General features: G+C 41.3%; 3 protein-coding genes across 3 annotated transcripts; all 3 read left to right on the plus strand.

The window, feature by feature from the left end:
* The first annotated feature begins 3,518 nt into the window (after positions 1 to 3,518).
* Positions 3,519 to 6,099, plus strand: gjb9b (gap junction protein beta 9b). The gene is made up of 2 exons (XM_085792240.1): positions 3,519 to 3,993; positions 4,892 to 6,099. Exons 1-2 carry the CDS (start codon positions 3,604 to 3,606, stop codon positions 5,315 to 5,317), a joined length of 816 nt encoding a protein of 271 aa, XP_085648366.1. The 5' UTR covers positions 3,519 to 3,603; the 3' UTR covers positions 5,318 to 6,099.
* A 473-nt stretch (positions 6,100 to 6,572) lies between these two features.
* pef1 (penta-EF-hand domain containing 1) lies at positions 6,573 to 13,425 on the plus strand. The gene is made up of 5 exons (XM_085792241.1): positions 6,573 to 6,706; positions 8,368 to 8,605; positions 10,742 to 10,897; positions 11,530 to 11,673; positions 12,295 to 13,425. The coding sequence occupies exons 1-5, from the start codon at positions 6,686 to 6,688 to the stop codon at positions 12,522 to 12,524; spliced, it is 789 nt and encodes a 262-aa protein (XP_085648367.1). The 5' UTR covers positions 6,573 to 6,685; the 3' UTR covers positions 12,525 to 13,425.
* Positions 13,426 to 17,726: 4,301 nt separating this feature from the next.
* On the plus strand, positions 17,727 to 20,517 carry smim12 (small integral membrane protein 12). Its single transcript, XM_085792286.1, has 2 exons — positions 17,727 to 17,817; positions 19,988 to 20,517. The coding sequence occupies exon 2, from the start codon at positions 20,018 to 20,020 to the stop codon at positions 20,291 to 20,293; it is 276 nt and encodes a 91-aa protein (XP_085648412.1). The 5' UTR covers positions 17,727 to 17,817; positions 19,988 to 20,017; the 3' UTR covers positions 20,294 to 20,517.
* The last annotated feature ends 1,102 nt before the right edge of the window (positions 20,518 to 21,619 follow it).

A 21,619-nucleotide genomic window follows, 5' to 3' on the forward strand; every position in this document is an offset into this window, starting at 1 on the left:
CCTACTGAAATCTAGAACAAATCGTGGCCTTGCTTTGCCATCTGAGACAAGATAGGCTGTTGTCTGCGAGGGTGAATGACACCTCAGAGTTTGTGTATATGAAAAAAGAAAGACTCTATAACTCTGTTTTTTTATATATATAAAAGCAGGCAATGTTGTATTAATTTGTGACTATAGCATAACAGCCTCACGTATAGGCCCAGTCTAAAAGGTATAGGCTAAAGATGAATGTCACCAGTTGTTTTATCCACTCAGAAAAGAGAGATAAAGTGTAGGTAAAATCAGCTGTGATTGAAAGTGTCAGTGGCTCTCAGTGGCCTGTGTTGCGATTCTGAAGGCTTTGATTGAGTCGAGCCTTTTCATGCTGTGTAATTTAATAGTCAGGAACGCGGGATGAGAGAGAAAATAGCAACTGATTTGACAGCTCAATGTGTCTGCAGTGACACCGAAATGCTGAAGGAAGTGTTTCGGAATTCAAATACTCGGGATTAGACGAGATGGAATTGAAATGGAACGGTGGACAGCGAGACTGTTATCCATACTTGTTCCCTGTCAGGCCGTGAGCATTCATCAGAATGAGATGTAAATGTAGAAGAGAGGCTTTTTTTTTCTCTTTTCTGTTGTTGAAAAGAAATCCTTGAGAAATCTTAACCCCTTTGTGGCACAGCACACCCTCCCTCCCATGTTTGCACACCGCATTCAGCAGTCACACCTGTCACTCCAAACCTCCCATGGAAAAGCCAACCAGTGAGTGAGTAGCCATTAGATTGTTTGCATTCAGTAATTTGGTAAAACACGTGCATGCACACACTACAAGCATCACTTCATTAAAACATCCACTAGGGCCGTTGGGAGAAAGGTGATTATAATTCTAGCGGCCCAGCACCCAGTAGGGCCCACAAAAAACCCCAGTAGTCTAATCTTTGTATGACTGAATTATTCTGCATAAGACCCTGACTAATACTCATAGTAATGCTGCATTAGCATCAAAACAAAGTAGGCTAAATCAAAAATGATAATACATGTAGTCTAAGAAACAAAGTGGAAAAATCAGGGGCCCACTTTGGTATTCTTTCAGGGGGCCCAGAATTCTTAGCAACGGCCCTGACATCCATTAAAACCCTACAGAGAGGAAAAATTGGACGGACATCAATTACATCACCATCGTTAAAATCTTTTCTTGATCAGACTCTTTTTAACTTGGATTCTTTAACACGCAAATTGCTGTCGCATCTGGGAATACAGCACAGATTGCACCTGCCCGACTGGCCACACTAAGCAAATATCTACCCATTGAGAGTATCAGTGAAGGGAGGCTCCAGCGATGACTCACTCGTTGATGTTCAACCAGTCTGGATTGAAAACAGTGGTTTTGCATAAACAGAAATCAGGTATGACAGGGAATATGACAGTGAGAATGGCTCCTCGTTGTTGTTTCCTCAGAGGCGATCGCCATTTTAAAGTGGTTGTTTGTTCAGCCTCTTAACATGGAGGAACAACACAATGTCACTATTATAGTGTCATTGATCTCAAAACAAAAAGTGAAACAAACGTTCATGGATCGGTAAATGCAGAAAAAATAATAGTTGTGTATGTAAAATGTACTGTGCACAGTTAATTAGAAAAAAAAAACTTGATGTACAAATTATAAAGCGGTGCAGTGCTTATTTTATACAGGAAATTGAAATAATTTGTCATCAGAGGTACAAAGTTTCGTGTGAAAGCTACTTAATAATGTCTCCAGTGCTCTAGTGGAGTTCTGTCAAGTCTGCAAAAATGATGAAAAACCGACGATGATGTCACTGCAGCTTAGATTTGAACATTACTGATTTATAACAATAAGCTTGTTCTGGTAGAATTGGTGGTAGAAAAATGTCTGCATTTACCGGAGAGGGTGGGTCTAACCAAAGTCACAAGGTTGTTGCATTATGGGAAATGTAGGATCTACTTGTTTTTTTCACCTACAGTAGTTTTATGGATGTAAAGTCAGGATAAGCCAATCTAAAAAACAAAAAGGTCAAGAGCACTTCCTTGGTATGATCCTATAGATTTATAGGATAATGTGGGTGAAAAAGCTAGGATGGTGAAGTCAATGTCTCTTCATTCAAGCAGTGCACAGGATCTCACACATACAAGGTTGTGGGAGAGGAGCTCCCTGAGCAAAGAAGTCTCTCAGTATTTAAACGCAGTGCATAAGACAATATTTTTCAACCTTGGGGTCGGGACCCTACATGGGGTCGCCTGGAATCCAAATGGGGTCGCCTGAAATGTCTAGTAATTGAAAAACAATTACTGATACAAATATATTTTTAACTAATTATTATTCCTTTTAAAATTATGATTAAAAACAGCACACACAATCCTAAACAACTGTATTCTATAATTTCACTTTCTTGAATATATTGTGTTCAAATAAAATGCAGCATATAAAAACATCTGAGCTGGCGCAACTTGATTGACAGCCGCGATCACGTGACTACACATGGTCGCCAGTATTTTTGTGATGACAAAATTAGGTCACAAGCCAAAAAAGGTTGGGAATTACTGGCATGAGACATGTCACCTTGCCAGCAAAAGACACGTTATCTCCTACGTTGCAAGGAAGACGTTTTCAAAACTTGGACTGCCGTCAAAGCAGGTTGCATACCTCCACTATCTTCACGGCCCTTCTACCAGTTAAAACTGCACAGAGCCTTCTCACACAACTTCTCTGCAAAACAGGACATATGGTTAACGAAGTTAAAGGGATAGTTCACCCAAAATTCAAATTTCACTCATTATCTACTCACCCTCATGTCAACTAAGAGCTGTGAGAAGTTTCAGAGTCCTCTGTGCCTTCTCCGAGATACGGGGGGGTTCGCACAGCAGTATTTGTCCATATAATAGTTGTCAATGGATACCAACTTTCTTCGTCCAAAAAGACACACCAAAAAACATCCAAATACCTCCATACTGCTCGTCTGTAATGTCCCTCTGGTATTGAAGCCCCGACATGAGAAATTGTTCTGCCGGTCAGTGCAAATCACGAGAGATTTGCACTGACACAGGAAGAGCAGTGAACTGAGACACTGGGAGCTTCCACTACAAAAAACATGAATTGAAACTTAAAACATACTTATTTAATTTTTTTCGGAACAATTTCTCATGTCGGGGCTTCAATACCAGAGGGACATTACAGACGAGCTGTGTGGAGGTATTTGGATGTTTTTTGGTGTGTCTTTTTGGACGAAGAAAGTTGGTATCCATTCACAACCATTATATGGACAAATACTGCTGTGCGGACCCCCCCGTAACTCAGAAGGAAAATTCTCACAGCTCTTAGTTGACATGAGGGTGAGTAGATAATGAGTGAAATTTGAATTTTGGGTGAACTATCCCTTTAAATGAACACATTTTTTTCCCATCAGATGAAATGAAATATACAAAAATAAGCTTTTGTTGTGTTACTTGATGAATGAATACACTTTTTTTAAACAATTGGTGCTATCCATTTTCTAAACCCACCTTGTCACTTCTTCAGCTGGTCAAGGTCAGCCCACCTGAGGAGCTCATCCATCTCCCTCAGTCTCCTCCATCCCCTCCTCCACCTCTTCAGCAGCAGCCATGAACTGGTCTGGGTTGCAGGGACTCCTCAGTGGAGTCAACAAATACTCCACCGCGTTCGGCCGCATCTGGCTCTCCATGGTCTTCGTCTTCAGGGTGATGGTGTTCGTGGTGGCGGCCCAGCGGGTGTGGGGTGATGACAGCAAGGACTTTGTGTGCAACACGAAGCAGCCCGGCTGCGAAAACGTGTGCTACGACTACATCTTCCCCATCTCCCACATCCGCCTGTGGGCCCTGCAGCTCATCTTTGCCACCTGTCCGTCACTGATGGTGGTAATGCACGTCAAGTACAGGGAGACGAGGGACAAGCGGTACACTGCCTCACACAAGGGCGCCCATCTCTATGCCAACCCTGGGAAGAAACGCGGGGGGCTGTGGTGGACATACCTGGTAAGAGCCAAGGAATTCAAGTTTATTTTTGAAAGTACAAAAAAAAGAAGCAGATCCAGCAGTTTTGGTTTGGTCGTGACCAAGCTGAAGTTAGTCATTCTGGGAAATGTCAAAAATAATTGCCAAGAATGAGTTGCTATGTACCAGAGAGTGGAGAAGACACTTGTGTAATTATATTTGTATTTGTTTATCCCTCATCACAAGAATAAACAGCCTTGGCAGTTTATTTTACAGCTTTTGCCCCCATCATCCCTCCAAGCTGGACTGTAGCTGTATGAACTATGATCGTGCAATGATTAATATTCTTTATTATAAATTCAGCATTTGGTCAAAAAAGTATATCGAAGCAAATGTGTCTCATATTTCAAATTAAAATTGATTAACAGAAATCCTTTTTAATTTCCAAAATAGGCTATAGTCTAGCTACATTTGTTTGACTCATAAATAAAATGAATAATCAATATTCCAAACTGTATTTTCATCTTCAAGACTGCTCATTCTGTGACTTAATTAAAACAACAAAGAAAAGGACATTTAAGATTTAATTTTCAAAACATCCTCCAGCAAAAAGCTTTCAAAATTCAATTTGAAAATTAAAATGCATAAGCAGAAATGTTTTTTCATTTCATGGTCATAACTGCATTATTTGACTCATAAATTAAATCTATAAGAAATAATCCAAACTGCATTTTCATTTTCTTCTTTAGGTTGCACATGTTATGTCATAATTAAAAAGAAAAAACAAATAGAGAAATGCTTTTGTCGTTTTCATGCTCGCCCCGCAAAATGTGAAAAAAGATTTCTGTTAATCCGTTTTAATTTGAAATATGAGACACATTTGCTTCGATAGGACTGAAAGACCCGTCTCCCTTCTTAACTGTCATTCATCTTCTCACAGGTGAGTCTGGTCTTCAAGGCAGGCTTTGATGCTGGCTTCCTCTACATCCTGTACTACATCTATGAAGGGTACGACATGCCCCGTCTGTCCAAGTGCTCGCTGCCACCGTGCCCCAACACGGTGGACTGTTACATATCTCGTCCCACTGAGAAGAAGATCTTTACCCTCTTCATGGTGGTCTCCTCTGCCGCCTGCATCTTCATGTGCATCTGCGAGATGGTTTACCTCATCTGCAAAAGAATCCAGAAAATATTCAGGAAGAAGATAGAGGCAGACAGGAGGGAGTTCGCCGAGACTCATGAGATGGCGCCGCTGGCAGCGCCCAGGTCTGGCTACAGGTCCAAATCCCCCATCAGAATAGATCCGACAATATCTGTCCAGAACCTCACCAACATCATGACCGAAGATGTAACTGAGATCAAATAATATGGCAGAAGCTATATATTGACAAACTGAGTAAAATGCCCAAGGTGCCTGAATCTGTGGTGAACTGCTGCTTGATGCCAAAGAGATATTCATCAGTTCAGGGGTTTCTGAGGCAACCGTTTGTAAATATTGTCATGATAAACAAATTTCTACAGGAATGCATACCTGATGCATGCAAATTTGTGAGGAAACTAAAAGGTTATGTGTGTGTACAGTATGAATGCCTGCATGTATGCATGTCTGTGTTTTTGTGTATTATTGTCCAGCAGCATCAGCTATCTCATGCTTTGAAAATTCAAACTGCAAATGAAATGCTGCAAGACCCAGTGTGATGGAGTTACAGAGTGGACCCTTTCTCTGAGCACACACACACACACACACACACACACACACACACACACACACACACACACACACACACACTGCCCCCTTATGAATAAAACAAGATAAAGCACACAGCACTTCAGTAATCTGCAGAAATCAGTCAAAGGGTTTTTGTTGATGTGACAAAATGCTCCTTATTATCATTCAAGAGTTACTCTGAACTTTGTTGACCATTTATGCCCTCCCACAATTAAATCAGAATCACTGAGTGAATGATATAGGCTATGTAACATAATGCTCTGATTCGTACTGCTGCAAAAATAACACCAAATATGTTTTTATACAATATTTTTTTGTTCTTGGTATTTTATTAGTAGATTTGTTTTTAAAAAGAATGAAGACAATTCAAGATAATATATTTTGTATATACTATTGTGATCTATAAAGATATTTCACTGTGGAAATGTGTGTCTATGTGCGTTCCTTTATTCTTTTTTTAAGGGACATGAAACACAGACGTCTGTTTAAGGTGTAAGTCTACAACACATGCGAAATGTCTGACGTCACTAATATACACCTTGATTGCTAGAGTGTGGAAAGCGAGGAGGGGTTTTTTTTTCCAAAAGAAAAGAAATAAGATGTAGAAACAAGACGGTTAGAAATTAGGCTATAATAGCCTATTAATAAAAAATAATCATGGCTAAAAAAGAAAAAGAAAAGAAAAAGGGGAAAAATAAAAATAGGATTCCACAACACAGGTGTCTAAATGAGATAAAAATAAAAATAAAAAATAATAAAAAAACAGCGAGTGAATAACTTGCGGTATTCATTATTCGATCATATGTACTGTGGATGTTTGACAGAGTCATGGGCATTACTCATCTGTCCTGTCGTCATCACTTTTTCGCTCCGCCGTCCAATCAGGAGCAGCGGACGCTGGTGCCGTTTGACAGACACGGAAATGCACCAATCGTAAACCTGAGTCGGACGTAGTTAAGTCCGCCTCCCCGGCTGTGTTATTGAAGGAAGTGTAGTCAGTCAGACATGAGTTTCCACTACGGTCAGGTAAAGAAATACTGCTTTTTGTGTTTTGTATGTTTTAGTTACAATAACATATTAATATTGTTAAAAAACTGTATTACCGGTTGTGTTTCCTTGACATAACCTAAGTTCGGGGTTTATCCAACAGAAGTACGGGGAACGTCAGCCATTCATTAGTCCTACTTTGGCTAGCAGGGTGTGTTTAAGTGTTGCAATCTTCTTTATTTCACTCTACGTGTGCCTGTTTTGCTTCAATATTGTAACTTCTTTGTAATAATTGTTCAAGAACGTGTTGTGAATGTTATAAAGCTTTGGGGTTGACGGGATTCCTGGTTATCTAACGCCAGTGGAAGTAGTTTCTTTAGCTGAAACAGCGTCGATGTGAACTGAAAGCTCTGAATGACGCATACCGATACTTAACCTGAATAGAAGTGGCGACACCTTTATGTAAACACATGTAAACATATCACCACAACTTAAAGTTGGAGTTACAGTGCAAAGGTTTGGTCAGCTCAGTGTATTGAAAGTGAAGCAGTAGCTGCTCATGGACTCCCCCCGTCCAGAGTTTAAAACCTACTTTGTAGGCCTGTGACTGGCAACTACTTTGAATAATTTGTTGGTTAAATGTGTGATTAGATTATTCATTAAGGAATTACATGTTAAAAAAAGAAAGAATGAAAAGGTCTCTATAGATTGTAAATCGTATTTTGGCCTGCTCAACAGTTTTAAACTCCACTTTAAATATGATACAAATAGGACTTAATAATAAGGCTGCTTCTGGGGATTTTTGATTCCCTTATTATCCTGTCTTTGTCTGAACAATAACAGGAATGATAATAATTAAGAGTTATTTCTCCGTCAACTCACTATTCTGATTTCTGTGTAATGTATAGTTCATGTTCACATTATTACAATGTAGGCTATTCAATGTAGAAAACTAATTTTGAGCAGAACTTTAATCTGAAGACTGCACTTTGAATTTCTCTCTGAAATGCACTCAGTGGTGGTTCAAAGTTCCTCTGGAAATAGTTAGTTCCACAGAGCACAACTTAAAGGGATAGTTCAGCTGTTTTGAAGTGGGGTTGTATGAGGAACAAATGGCCACTAAGTATAATATCTGCAGTAGAAAGGTCACGCTGCACAGAAACACAGGCAGTACACTGTTGTGAATGAGGGACAATTAATAAGTGTATTTTCGCCGCCTACGAGCAGTCCCGCCTCAAAAATAATAACATAATAACAGTTCAAGAGTATGATATAAAGTAAAAATGTACAATGCATCAGCTGGTTAGAAAAAAAGTTTTTACTACTGCAGATATTTGTACCTCATACATAACAACCCCACTTCAAAAAGCTGAACTGTCACGTTAAGCACAGCTGGAGTAACATGGCTTAGTTTTAAACACTGAACACTGGACTGCCTGGTTATAGGCTTTATGCACATCTCCACTACTTCCTGACATTATTATTCCTTCCTTACATTATTGGACCAACTGATTAATCCAGGTGTGTCTAGCCATTGGGACTACTCAGACACACCTGGATTAATCAGTTGGTCCAATAATGTAAGACAGGAAATAAAGGAGCTTGTTTAAGTTCAGGAAGTAGTGGAGCTCTGCATAAAGCCTATTCTTTGTACTTATCATATAGATTCTCAGTGAGTTGACCTTTGCCTGTCACTGCAGGGTTATCCAGGAGGAGCCAACCCACCACCAGGAGGGCCATACGGGGGAGGCCACGGCGCCTACAGGCCCCCCCCCTCGGCTCCGTACGGAGGGGCTGCAGGTCAACCAAGAGCTCCTTACGGTGGCTACGGAGCCCCGGGTCATGGAGGGCAATACGGACATGCTCCCAGTGGGCATTACGGGGGTTACGGAGGACAGCCTCATGGAGGAGCCTATGGACACCATGCCCCCCCTGCAGGTAACTGTATAGGCCAGGACTGGAGTTGTGTCAGCATCTGTCGTTCCCTTTGCCTGTGGGAGTGGGACAGACGTATTCTCAACGTGAGGAGACTGCAGATTGGCTCACATTCGCCCTTCTTCGTCGCTTCTCTCGTTTTTCGTACCCCCCCTTCGCTCTCTGGTGGGATGATAGATAGAAAATGACTTACGTTCCCAGACAGTCATGTAGAGACAGGGTTCAGTTTGTGCCCCTCAGCAGGATTACATGGCTGGAGTGATGACTCCAGTAATACTGAGTGAGGGCTAAACAGAGTAAGAGGCAGATGGTTAAAGTGTGTGTGTGTGTGGGTGTGGGTGTGTGTGTGTAGTTACACTGTTTCCTGTAGCAGCTAAGCTGAAGTCACAACCTAATAGCCTACACTGCCATCACTCCCCACAGGGACCAAATCCATCAGGGTCTGGCCTGAAGTGTCACCTTTCCCTCTCTCCCCATTCATTTCTCTGACAATCAGCCCTCCCTCCACTCCGCCCCTTGTCTAACACCATATTTTCTTATACCTCCTTTTCTTTTTCTCAGTGTTTTCGGGGAACAGCCTTTTGCCTTGTACACTATTTCCTTCTTGCTGGGTCTTTGACACTGCCCACTGCTTTCCACAGTTAGTGACTGATGAAAACGATGAGCATGTCTAACTACTGTTAGGTTAAAGCCCCAGTATGTAACTTATTTGGCTTTTTATTAGCAAAAATCAAATACAGCTTTCATAACTACGTATTTCACTGAAGTCGAATCACACCCGCATACAAATGAAAGCTTTCTCGTACCTTAGAATGAGTTGTTACAAGTCGTTACAAATACATGGGCGACGCACCGAACCGAGGCTGCCATGTTGCATCGCCATGTTTTACGTTCAGTGGCAGCGTAACCGTAGGTAACCACAGAAACTCACCGGAGCTGTCTGCTCGGGGAGAAAGTTTTCCAGGTAGCGCCTGTTAAAACTGTCACCACTGTGTAGTGTGAGGAAGGACGGAGGCACTGATGTTGCATTCAGGTGCAGTCAGGCAGACGGCCGTCAGCAAATCAACCAGATGTCATTTTACTCGACGAGAGAAAGACGGTAAAACGTGGGTCAGGTAAACAATAGCACATCACCATGACAACATATTGTCACGCCTGTATTGTTTTGCCTCGTGCTGGCGGACCACTTGTTTACATAGACACTTGTTTATCCTGTTACATGCAGCGTCTGTCGTCTGTGTGACGTCTGCCCGATTTCACGTGAATGCAACATCAAGAATACGTTCCGATGTGCAACCGCACTGCTAGATGGGGGGAATTCCTACATATTATACCTTTAAGGAGATATTGGGAAGGAGGTACAGTATTAGGGGGGAGATGAGTTGCAATCCTTTTTATGAAGAACAGTTAATTATTCAACATACTTATTTAACTATTCTCTCAAAATTGTGATGATTTTACTCATATTATTCACACATTCTACCAGCAACTAACCATATTCCTTTTATAAACTCTGGTACATTTAAACTATACTTAGTTGTACTGTAGGAATTGTATTTATGCTGTATAGCATGTCAATCATATATGGAGTGTATTCTGTTTTACTGTCATTATATATCATTCTGTTTTCAAAGTCTGCACCTTCTGTGTCAGAGGACTGGGCTGACACAGATGTATTATTTTTTCTGATCTAGTTTCTGCTTGACGGAGTCAGCACAGCTTCATCTGTCAGACAGTAGACGTGTGTTTCTTCATCTCCCAGTAAATAAACAATTATTTTCCATTGGAAAGAGGCAGATGCTTTATTTCCAAGAATCCTCGCTGTTTCTTCCTCCCTTTCTCCTTTTTCTTTTACTCTTCCTTGTTTTCACATATTCTCCTTACTCCTCAAAGCCCGAGAGCTACATTGAAATAATAATAACTAGTAGAAGATTTGAGAATGGGGGGGGCAATAAAGAAAATAAATCAAACCGGTCAGCTGAGGCAGATTGAAGAAGAAGAAGAGGAGGTAAACAGCGTTAGGAACGAGAGCACGCAAAGACAACAATCTTCAAGTGATGGCCGTCTTCAAAGTCGGTCTGAACCCTGCTCCTCTCTTCACCGTCCAATTACTGTTCTCACTTTTTTCCGTCTGTGTAGGTAACATCCCTCCTGGCGTTAACCCGGAGGCGTACCAGTGGTTCCACACCGTTGACACGGACCACAGCGGCTTCATCAACCTCAAGGAGCTGAAGCAGGCGCTCGTCAACTCCAACTGGTCAGCCTTTAATGACGAGACCTGTCTCATGATGATCAGTAAGTCACCCAGCCGCAGCCGAACGGAAACGCTCGGCAGTGTGAGGCGGCAGCTCTCCGCTGATGAATGTGTTATAAATGTTTTGACAGTGTTTCTTGAGGCAGAATGGCACAGTGGTTAATTGCCTTAAAAAAATCTTTTCAGAGACGTAAATGGCTCCAGCACAGGGGGAGGAGAAGGAAAGGTGATTGAGGAAAAACAAATGGATAAAAGGCTGTTATAAGAAAAAGAAAACAGTCTGGTTTTATATGTCAACAGTCTGTCTCTAAAAAGAGAAATTCTAGCATGCCAGCAGCCAGCCTAAAAAAAAAAACGACTGAGTCATGTTTGTGTTGTTGCCCATTAGCTGTGTGAATGAGCCCACATTCCTGTAGCATTTGCAGGATAGTGACTAATGCACACCATTAACCTAATGAGCAGTGTGTGTGTGTGTGTGTGTGTGTGTGACTTAAGGAGTAGATCCACGATCCTGGACGACGGGCTTTCTGGAAACGGGCCGAAAATGCGCCTCACGTCGTTTTGCTCTATTTCTAAAGAATGTGCAACAGTAACTAAAGGCAAACGACTGACTCATGTTTGTCTGAACATGCTGTGTCTTTGTTTTTTTTTCTCTTTTTGCACTTCCTGCTAGACATGTTTGACAAGACACGGACGGGTCGCATCGATGTTTTCGGCTTCTCCGCTCTGTGGGAATTCATGCAGCAGTGGAGAGCGTTGTTTCAGCAGTATGACAGAGACCGCTCAGGTTTAATCAGTGGCACAGAGCTACACCAAGGTAATCCCTGTTTGTTTCTGTTGAAGATGTTACGTTAATTGGGTTTCTTAAAAGCATTTCTACATGTATGACAGTCTTTATTTTCTTTTCTTTTTGAAATGCCAACACAAACACAAGTCATTCTACATAATGAGACACTGATGAGGTGATAACCAGAACCACATCTGATTTTATAGGAAGATTATAAAAACCACTGCTGGGATTAAACATTGACATTATCCCAAAAAAACTGATTTATAAATTCTTCCTGAGTTAAAATATTCTTGCTGTGTTGTTTAGGAATAAATATGAACATGTTTTCTTTGCATTATTATTATTCAAGGTCTGAAAAGACTTGATATTTTTTGTTGCTTAGTTTAGTCATTTTCAGCCAATAAAAGCTCTAAATTACAATATTTTTATTTCAATTCTGGGAGAAATGTTGTCGGTAGTTGATAGAATGAAACAAAAACAAAAAAGTATTTAATTTTACTCAAATACGTACCTATAAATAGTAAAACCAGAGAAACTGATCATTTTGGGAGTGGTCTCTTAATTTTTTCCAGAGCTGTATGTAACGGCATATTTACTCTTTCTTCCACACCTCTCTTCCTCCTCCTCCTCCTCCTCCTCCTCCATCAGCCCTGGCTCAGATGGGCTACAACCTCAGTCCCCAGTTCTCTGAGACGCTGGTGCAGCGATTCACCGTGCGAGGCACGCGACCTGGCATCCAGCTGGACCGCTTCATCCAGGTGTGCACTCAGCTCCAGAGCATGACGCAGGTCTTCAGGGAGAGGGACACGACCATGACGGGCAACATCCGCCTCAACTACGAGGACTTCCTCTCCGGTGCCATGGTCAAGCTCATGTGAGCCTCATCGCGTGAGCCACCGACACTCCCTCTGCACTGTGATCGCACAGCATCATTCCATGTTCAGGTCACGTTTCTGCTCAGCTCTCAGCTTTCTCCCATAAGTGCCCCCACATGATGGTATTTATGCAGTATATAACAGCCAGTCCACATTATTCCACGGCCTGTTGCTGTAAATAGACAATTAAAGCCTTTCCTGCTTATTTTAACTTAATCCAGGTTGCACTGCAGATTCTTCAGTCTTTTCAATCATAGATGCCTTGGTGGCGGTGACAATTAGCAAGTATATTTTTATGAACATCTGGACTGAATTACTGTGACAGTGGACTAGAGAAGGTAAAAGATAGTAGGTGAAAGAATAAGATACATTTGCTGTTGATCATGATCTCTCTGCTCCTACAGCAGAGTGTATGCATCTGTCGGTATAACAAAGACTGACATCTGTGAATTTCCTCACATGCGTCATTAGCATGGTACTGTGTCATAAACATGATCCTTTTTTTACTTCATAATTAATTCATCAGGGGTATTTAGACTCTGTGGTTGCACATTGTATTCAATATTGCCTTGTGTTGCAAATGTGTGTAATCGCCAAAAAAAATACTTGTTTTATAATACCTGAATTATACTAACCTCGCATTTAGCAGTGTTGCTTTTAAAGCTCTGTAACTAAGCTCATTTGAGAGTAGAGATATAGAAATGTCTACATTTTTTGTTTTTGTTGTTGTTGTTAAATTGCTCTCCTCTAAGCCAGTGTCTGAGAAACATAAAAGACCCAATTCACCACCATTAGGTGTGTACCACTTTCACCCTTGTGATTCTGGGGCCAGCGCTGTAACAGTTCAACAAGCCAAAAAGGTTCTTAATGCCAAAAATAAATAAATACATGCTTTTGTATTACATTATGGTAGTCTCATTTTTTTAATTGACCACAATTCACAATAAAGGAACACAGTTCCTACGAGGGGTTGGACCTATGAAGATACATACTGCTTGTGTTGTTTAAAGGGATAGTCCAACATTTTGGCAAATTGACCCATTGCCATAATCCAAAAGTTTTAGGAGTAGGTTCTTTACCTTTAATTGTTGGTACAAGCTATTTTTAGAACGGCGGAGCAGAGCCGTGAGCTTCTCAGAGTTACGCTACGGAGGCTAATGGGATTTCCTAGTTTCCCTCATCAAACTCATCAAATGCACAATCTAACAACTCCAAAACGTTCTGGTGGACAAGTTGTGACCTGCACATTCACCACGCTATAGCTGTGTCCCAATTCAGGGGCTGCATCCTTCGGAGGGTGGATTTGAAGGCCGATTACGTCACAGCGCTGCGCGAAGGCTGTCCCAATTCGTCTAAATTCGAAGGCTCCTCCAAATGCAGCCTCCAAATGCGTCCTCCTTTCCCCTGCATTCGGAGGATGCACCGCTACTATCCTTCGCGGCCTCCCGTATCCCAAGATGCTTTGCTGCACCGTTGTTGTTATTAGCAACCTAGCCGCTAGCTATCGAACGTAGCAGCTCCGTGCTGTAGCCATGGTAACCCGGCTCTGTGGCCGGCTCGGAGGTGTGGCTGCCCGCTGCTGAGCTCTGCTCTGCTCTGGCTGCACAGGTGAGGAGCGGAGGCAAAGCATCTGAGTGTGACAACTTTTAATAAGAAAGCTATGAAAACACATTACTTGTGCTCTTTATTCTCTACTCACTTAACAGCCTTAACAGCCTGAGGCTTAGCCCCCTGGCTGCTGTTCAATGGTTTGTTTATTAGTATATTAATGATAACTGCCCTTGTATTGATTCTACTTCTTTAAAAAAAAAAAAAAAAAAAAAAGTGAGGGGCGGAGGAGCGGTAGAGCCGTTGCAAGCGCCATTTTTTAAATGTTTAACGTTCGGCCGTTGTTTACGTTACGCCGTTGTTTACGTTCGGATCAGGAAAAGCTCTGAAGGCTAGACCGTCCCATTTACCGACCGTTGATGCGGCCCCCGGAGGAGCCTCCGAAGCCGTTGCCTCCGGAGACCGCGTAGGCTGGGTCCTCCGAAGGCTGCAGCCCCTGAATTGGGACACAGCTTATGAGATAATAACAGAATGCTACGAGACAGAGTTGTTTTCGAGGTAAATGCAGAGACGGTTTGCCGAAAAAACTGCTCCCGACGGGAACACGTATCAGCTGTTTTGCATGAATTTACCTAGAAAACAATTCTGTCTTGTAACGTTCCGTTATTATCTCATAGCGTGGTGAATGTGCAGGTCACAACTTGTCCACCAGAGCGTTTTGGAGTTGTTGGATTGTGTATTTGATGAGTTTGATGTGGGAACCCAAGAAATCCCAATAGCCTCTGTAGCGTAGCTCTGAGCAGCTTGCTGCTCTGAACTATCCCTTTAAGCCGTATTGCTTGATATTGTATACATGCAGACATATAGTGGTTGTACTTCACTGACCGTGCAACAACTTGATGTTCCTGGGAGCTTGCTTTAACTGTAAGTGCTTGATGAAAAATAACTAATGAATTGTTTTTAAAAAAATTTAATTTCAACTCCAAACCACACTCCGTACCTTCGACCTGTAAAAAAACAAAAAAAAAACAAATCAGTTACTCATTTCTCTCTTTGTAGTACAGATCGGCTGTGCAAAAGAGCCTATCTTTCTATTCCACATCTGGCGCTTCTCTTCCTCACCATCTGTTACTCTGCTTGATCACAGTCTGTGTCAAGAGTCCTCCTGCTTCTCCTCGTCTCTTTCCAAATCACAGGCAATCCATCAAATCCTCCAGTGCATCCTTTCCGGTCACATCCCACATCCATCTCCTGCTTAGTCCTCTCCCTCCATCTTAATTTGAAGCTAAACTTAGCTGTCCCATGCTTTGAGTCATAATCTCCCCACCATCCAGCCTTCTCTGTTGACACATCACCTGAAAATGGAGGTGGCAAAGTGTTTTGGACCACTTTTCAAGACGATGAGTTCGGGGGCTTCCGAGTGTGGCCAGAAGTGCAACGTGCTTGAAGGTGTTGGCCTACAGAGAGCTGTGCAGCAGCAGCAGCAGCAGCCTTCTTCTGGCTTATGTGATTCAGCAGTGATTTAACCTAAGTCCTGATTGTCATTTCCTGTTGTAATGAGAAAAATTTTCCACCACTGACCATGCCTGGCATCTGTAATTAACTTGGGCAAACAGAGCAGGTCTACAGGGCTTCAGTAAGTGAGGACACGAAGTGAGGACACGATGACACTCTACTCTGTCAGCCCCAGTTTGTTATTTGAATTGATAAGCTGGTTGTATTTTTACATAAAAATGTTGGCAAGGGCAGCGCTAAATCTCATGTACTAATAAACAGGAGCTGATGAAATAATCCTGGCACTGCTAAGGTTGGTGGTAAAGCAAAACTGGCACTAGTAATGTTGTTTCCCCACAGGGAATGAGCACATTTCACTTTATCTGACAGGACTGATCGAATGCCAGTTCTGGCAACTACAAGATGGACAGCGCAGAGGGAGGGATCATTTTGAAGCATGAAACATAATCATCCACACATAATCCTGTTAATCAACCATCACAGCAGTCACTGGGAGTCATAATAACATACAAATTTGGAAATAGGAGCTTTTTTTTTCACTCTCAGCCTCAACTGAAATGACCAATAAGTCAGAAGTGGCCATTGCTCCATGACAGGCTGCATTCCAGCTGCTATACATCAGCTTTGTGCCCTACACTGGTATAGTTTTATGGAAAACTTTCAGTGTCATCAATCATGCAGAGGTTTGTAAAGAAAAAAAGTTCACTACCCAGAAACTACACTGGCATATTTTCTTCTCACAAAATCCAACTCTGCTCCTTATAGTTTCCCACTGGGTGTCTGAAATGGACCCGCTTCTCTGTACACCACAGAAGTGCTTAATCTAAACGAAAGCAAAGGCTGTGTGAAAGTGTTTGTGTCTTTGAACAGGACACCAAGCGTCTCTGAGAGTGTCTTTGTGTATATATGCCAAACTGTGCATTTAAAAAGCTGAAAGAAACATCTTGGCTGTTGATGGAGGAAGCTTAAGGCTTGTCATTGAATGACACAACACTGGTGGCAGATCTGTCAGCCTCTCATGAGTATTTCTCAAGAGGAGGATTCTCTGCAAGGATGCTGTTGAGTGTTGTGCGAACACAGAAAGAGATGTTGTTTTTTTTATATAACTCCCAGTGCGCTGTGTTATGTAAGAACTCAGATACTTTGGCCCTGTTGTCACAAAGCATGTGCTTTTCTGATTATTTGTTTATAAAGTTGATTATAAAGATTCTTCTGTAGCTTAGTAAGACTTTGTTTCTGTCGGGAATCAAGGCATACACAAACAAGTGAACCTCTATAAATGTTGCAATTCTGTATTATGAACATTTTAAATGGATTACCTGTAGTTTAGTTTTCTGTTTCTAATGTTGTTCAGTTCACATGAGAGTGATATCTGTTGTTTATAAAGTAATTAATAAAGTATCATATAATTGAATCTCTTATCTTAATAACTGTAGTTAGTGTTGTGGCAGGGGAAATGTGGTGATTGTTGCAGTGTTTCTTATCTCAGAGTAGTGCAGCACTTTTATCGCCAGGTGGCGCTCAAACACTGCGGCAAACGCAGATGAACCCTGCTTGGTTTTTTTTTGTTTTTTTTAACATGCCACATTATATGCACAATGACATACTCAAAGTAAGACATAATGGTCTATATAGTATAACAAGTCATAGACTGACTGACCGGGTGGAACAGATTCCACACTCAATGGAGAGTTCACAGACAACTTGAAGAGGTTTGGAAAAATTATTGTTTTACTTTCAGTCTAGTTTCTAAGAATGTAAAATAATATGTAATGTAAAATATTCATGTTAACATTTCTATAGCCTACTCCACCACAAATATGTGATAATGGATCCAGATGGTCCAGACTGCATATGTACACTATACACACTGCACATCTGAATTTAATTCATTTCTGACTAATGCTTCATTGAACTACACGTTTACACTGAAATATTATTCTTTAATTCATGACTTTGCTGTGTTGATCACTTTGTTGAATACAATTGTGTTTGAAAAATGAGAATTATTATTATTATTATTATTATTATTATGATTTGATTCCACTTTTGTCTGTCATATCTAGAGTGATTTAGCTACTTTATTTATTTTCCGGTTTGCTTCTACAACATTTATCCAGTTCACAGCAGAGCGATGCTCACCAGCCAATCAGGAGGAACCAGGAAGGTCGTGAGCAGTCAGACGGAAGTTACGTCATTCCAGCAGCGCTACATTCACGAGCTAACGGTAGAGGTGAGTGAAAACTAATGAAATAAACTGCTGTCGTTGTGTTTATGATTTCACAGTTAAACACACACATGGACATAGTGCAGGTAAACGCAATGCTGTGGAGTGTGGAGTCTCGTTGCACGCATGTAAACGTTACCTGACTAGTTAGTTCTTCTCAAGTTTCCCTGGTTACCACAAGTTCATTCAGTGACTTTGCAACGTTACGTAATTCAGTAGTAGCCTACATGGAGACTCAAACAGCCTCACGTGAGATAGTGGCTACAATCTCTTATTTAAAACGGTTTCTTAGAGTGAGTCCGAGTCCTGTTTTTTGAAATTGACTGGTGTTGGACTGACGCCACGCCGCCAAACTCCGGCTCATGTAGCTACTCAGTCCACCAACATCAATTAATGACTGTTATGATTCGTGAAGAACTATTGTCCTATTCGGTCTGTAGCCTACATACCCAGGGGGCAAAGCAAAAAAACGGACACGGAGCGTTGTAAAAGGTTTGACACCAGAAATGATATCTAGGAACTTCAAGGATTAAAACCTGGGTGGACAACCCGGTCAACTAGCTGCTGGAAAGCTACAGGGGGCCAAAACCCCTTTCTTGGGTCATTTTGCTGGCGAAATGATGTAAATGCAAATATTTAGGTACTACAATGGCATAAATAGTCATACAACTATAAAATTTGGCAGAGAGTATCTTGACACATAGGGGAAGGCATGAAAAAAAGATTCTGGGGTTTGTTGCAACTCGATTTTAAGATATCACCCTCAACATCCCAAAAAAGACCAAAAAAAGTACTGTTCGCCTGACAAATTCTCATGGAAATTATTATTTTTCAGCACTTTATGGAGAATATCTATGCTTAACATGTATATAGAAAATTTCCTTAATTCAGAAGCTTCCATTTGAGTCCTAGATAGCCTTTCTACTAGCTACTGGAAAGCTACAGGCTGTCTCCAAACAATGCAACACCTATTGTGAAAAACTACATGTTAACTGGCCTGATCAGAAACCATTCTATTTCTGGTCTCCCCAAAGTGAACAGATAGATAGAGAAGACCGTTGGCCACAGCAAGTTGGGCTTTTGAGATAGAAAGGCTATCTTGGACTCAAATGGAAGCTTATGAATTAAGGAAATTTTCTATATACATGTTAAGCATAGATATTCTCCATAAAGTGCTGAAAAATAATAATTTCCATGAGAATTTGTCAGGCGAACAGTACTTTTTTTGGTCTTTTTTGGGATGTTGAGGGTGATATCTTAAAATCGAGTTACAACAAACCCCAGAATCTTCTTTTCTTGCCTCTCCCTATGTGTCAAGATACTCTCTGCCAAATTTTATAGTTGTATGACTATTTATGCCATTGTAGCACCTAAATATTTGCATTTACATCATTTCGCCAGCAAAATGACCCAAGAAAGGGGTTTTGGCCCCCTGTAGCTTTCCAGCAGCTAGTTGACCGGGTTGTCCACCCAGGTTTTAATCCTTGAAGTTCCTAGATATCATTTCTGCTGTCAAACCTTTTACAACGCTCAGTGTCCGTTTTTCAAAAAACTGGGATTTTGCCCCCTGGGTAACATGACACGAAGGAAGGCACATGCACAGAAAAGGAACACTTAGGTTGAATAGTCATACATTTATATACGGTTAAGTTATGGTAACGAGCTTTATATGCGTAGTTTCAGTTAGCATGCCATAGGTAGGCTACTTGTTGGTTGGAGATCAGCGCTGGAAGACACAGTCACTTAGTGGAATAGGCTACGGTGTGACAGCAGTTTTGATCCATGATCATGAAGTGAAATCCTGTTTTTTTTTTTATGTTTAGTAGGCTACTGTCATTATCTGAACAAGTTTTGATTAAATGGGATTTCAAAGGTAACACACAACTGTTTTATCATCTTTTCCCAAGTAAGTTTCCTTCTAGTTACTGACTTAAAGTTTCATGTTTATAATAATAATAAGACTTTATTAGGGACACAATCCAGAGGTCCATAGATACATAGCACATACCTACATGTGCAAATGACTAATTTGCAGATTCAAGTGTGAACCACAAGGGGGAAGCATTAGAGAAGATGTTTATTACGTTTAAATGACCAATAATGTTTCCTAATGAGTCAAGGGCCTTTAACTATGGCCTACTACTGTAATAATAATTGAATACACTTTCCCCCATAGAGCATCTGGGAGCCAGAACGGTGTGCAGTCATGTGGCCTGTAATGTGGACAGCGCTGCGGACCTATGCTCCCTATGTCACCTTTCCTGTTGCCTTTGTGGTGGGAGCTGTGGGCTACCACCTGGAGTGGTTTATCAGAGGGACTCCCAAACCTCGAGAGGAGGAGAAGTCCATCGTGGAACTGAGGGAGGAAAGAAAGCTGCAGGAACAAGCGGGTATGGACAGCACGCAGGTGCTTAGCCTGAAAGAGAAACTGGAGTTTGCACCCAAAGCAGCTCTGAACAGAAACCGACCCGAAAAGAGTTAACCTCTGCTGGAGGTAGAGACTCGTGTTTGCCCTCTCTCAGCAGGAGGATAGTGCACTGGGAGTAAAGGGGGTGAAACAGAGGGCGAATACACTTATTCTTCCAATACAGCTGAGCTCAGATATACACCCTCACTCCTGGCCACCAAAAAGAATCGACTTGCCTGTATGAAAATAAGACACTTTCTCGAAGCAGGGGAGCAAATAAAAACATACTCTGTCTTGTATCCAGTCAAATATATATGTGCTGTACGTGCTTCTCTGACCTTCCACTTGATGTTGCACATGCCTGTTTGTGCATGATAATAAATAACTAAGTCATGTCACTTTAATTATGTGAATATGGAACCTTTGGGTGTTGAGGTTTGAACCGACCACGAGGTCTGATTTTGTTAGTCAGTCTGTCCTCAGGCCTCGGGTATAAAGGAACATGGTCTGTTTTATTTAAGTGTAGTTCTGGCACTGAGAGTTTTTATGACTGTGTTTGTCTTGCATAGATGATTTTCATGTTCCAAGCCTGTCACAGTGTTTTTCCTTTAATCTTTTCTTTACGTTAAGGAAAGAATGTCTGATTGTGAACATGAAAGCCGAGCAAGAAAGACAGGTCTTTGTTGTAGTTCTTTTTAATCTCACGTATCCTGTGATGGTATGTGACAGAATAAGCCAGCAGTGTGGGAGGTCTCTCAGGAAGTTTAAGCTGTTTAGTCCTGTTGTCTGGAACATCTACACGAGACTTTCATTTTAGAAAGTCTGGAATTCTTTTGCACACTTAAAACTTTCAGTTGTGTGTTATCTTAAAAATGTGCTTAATAAAAGGAAATTGTGTTTGTATGCTGAAGATACGTGTCTGACTCACCACTCCATTAATGTTACAGATCACCTGGAGGGACATTTCCTCTGTAGATGAGCTCTAACAATGTCAGAAAACTCGCAGTTTAATTTTTTGTCCCTTGTTTTTTCAGAGGCATTGTTTCCCATTCGGGTCTGAACAAATATCAGCCCCCTCCTATTTATTATGAAACAATACAGCTGGCAAGGACAGAAAGTGACATCTAAGGCTAAGGAAGGAAGTAATGACTCTGCTCGTTCAGCTTCAAGAAGGAAATTATTTGAGAGAGACAAAGAGATGATAAATGTGAGAATCAACATCCTATTCACCTTTTAGAATTTGACTTTTAGCACAAAATCCACTGCAGAAAAACCCAATCCATTCAGAAAATTTAGCTTTGTTATCTTGTGGGCTAAAGCTCAGTTATTTACATCAGGATAACTTGAACATGATTAAATCTTTTTCGACACGACCCTGGATTTTTCAGTTTTTCAAAACTA

The sequence above is a fragment of the Trachurus japonicus genome, chromosome 11 (assembly GCF_045865225.1).
Source record: "Trachurus japonicus isolate A0001 chromosome 11, Traja_1.0".
Lineage (NCBI taxonomy): Eukaryota > Metazoa > Chordata > Actinopteri > Carangiformes > Carangidae > Trachurus > Trachurus japonicus.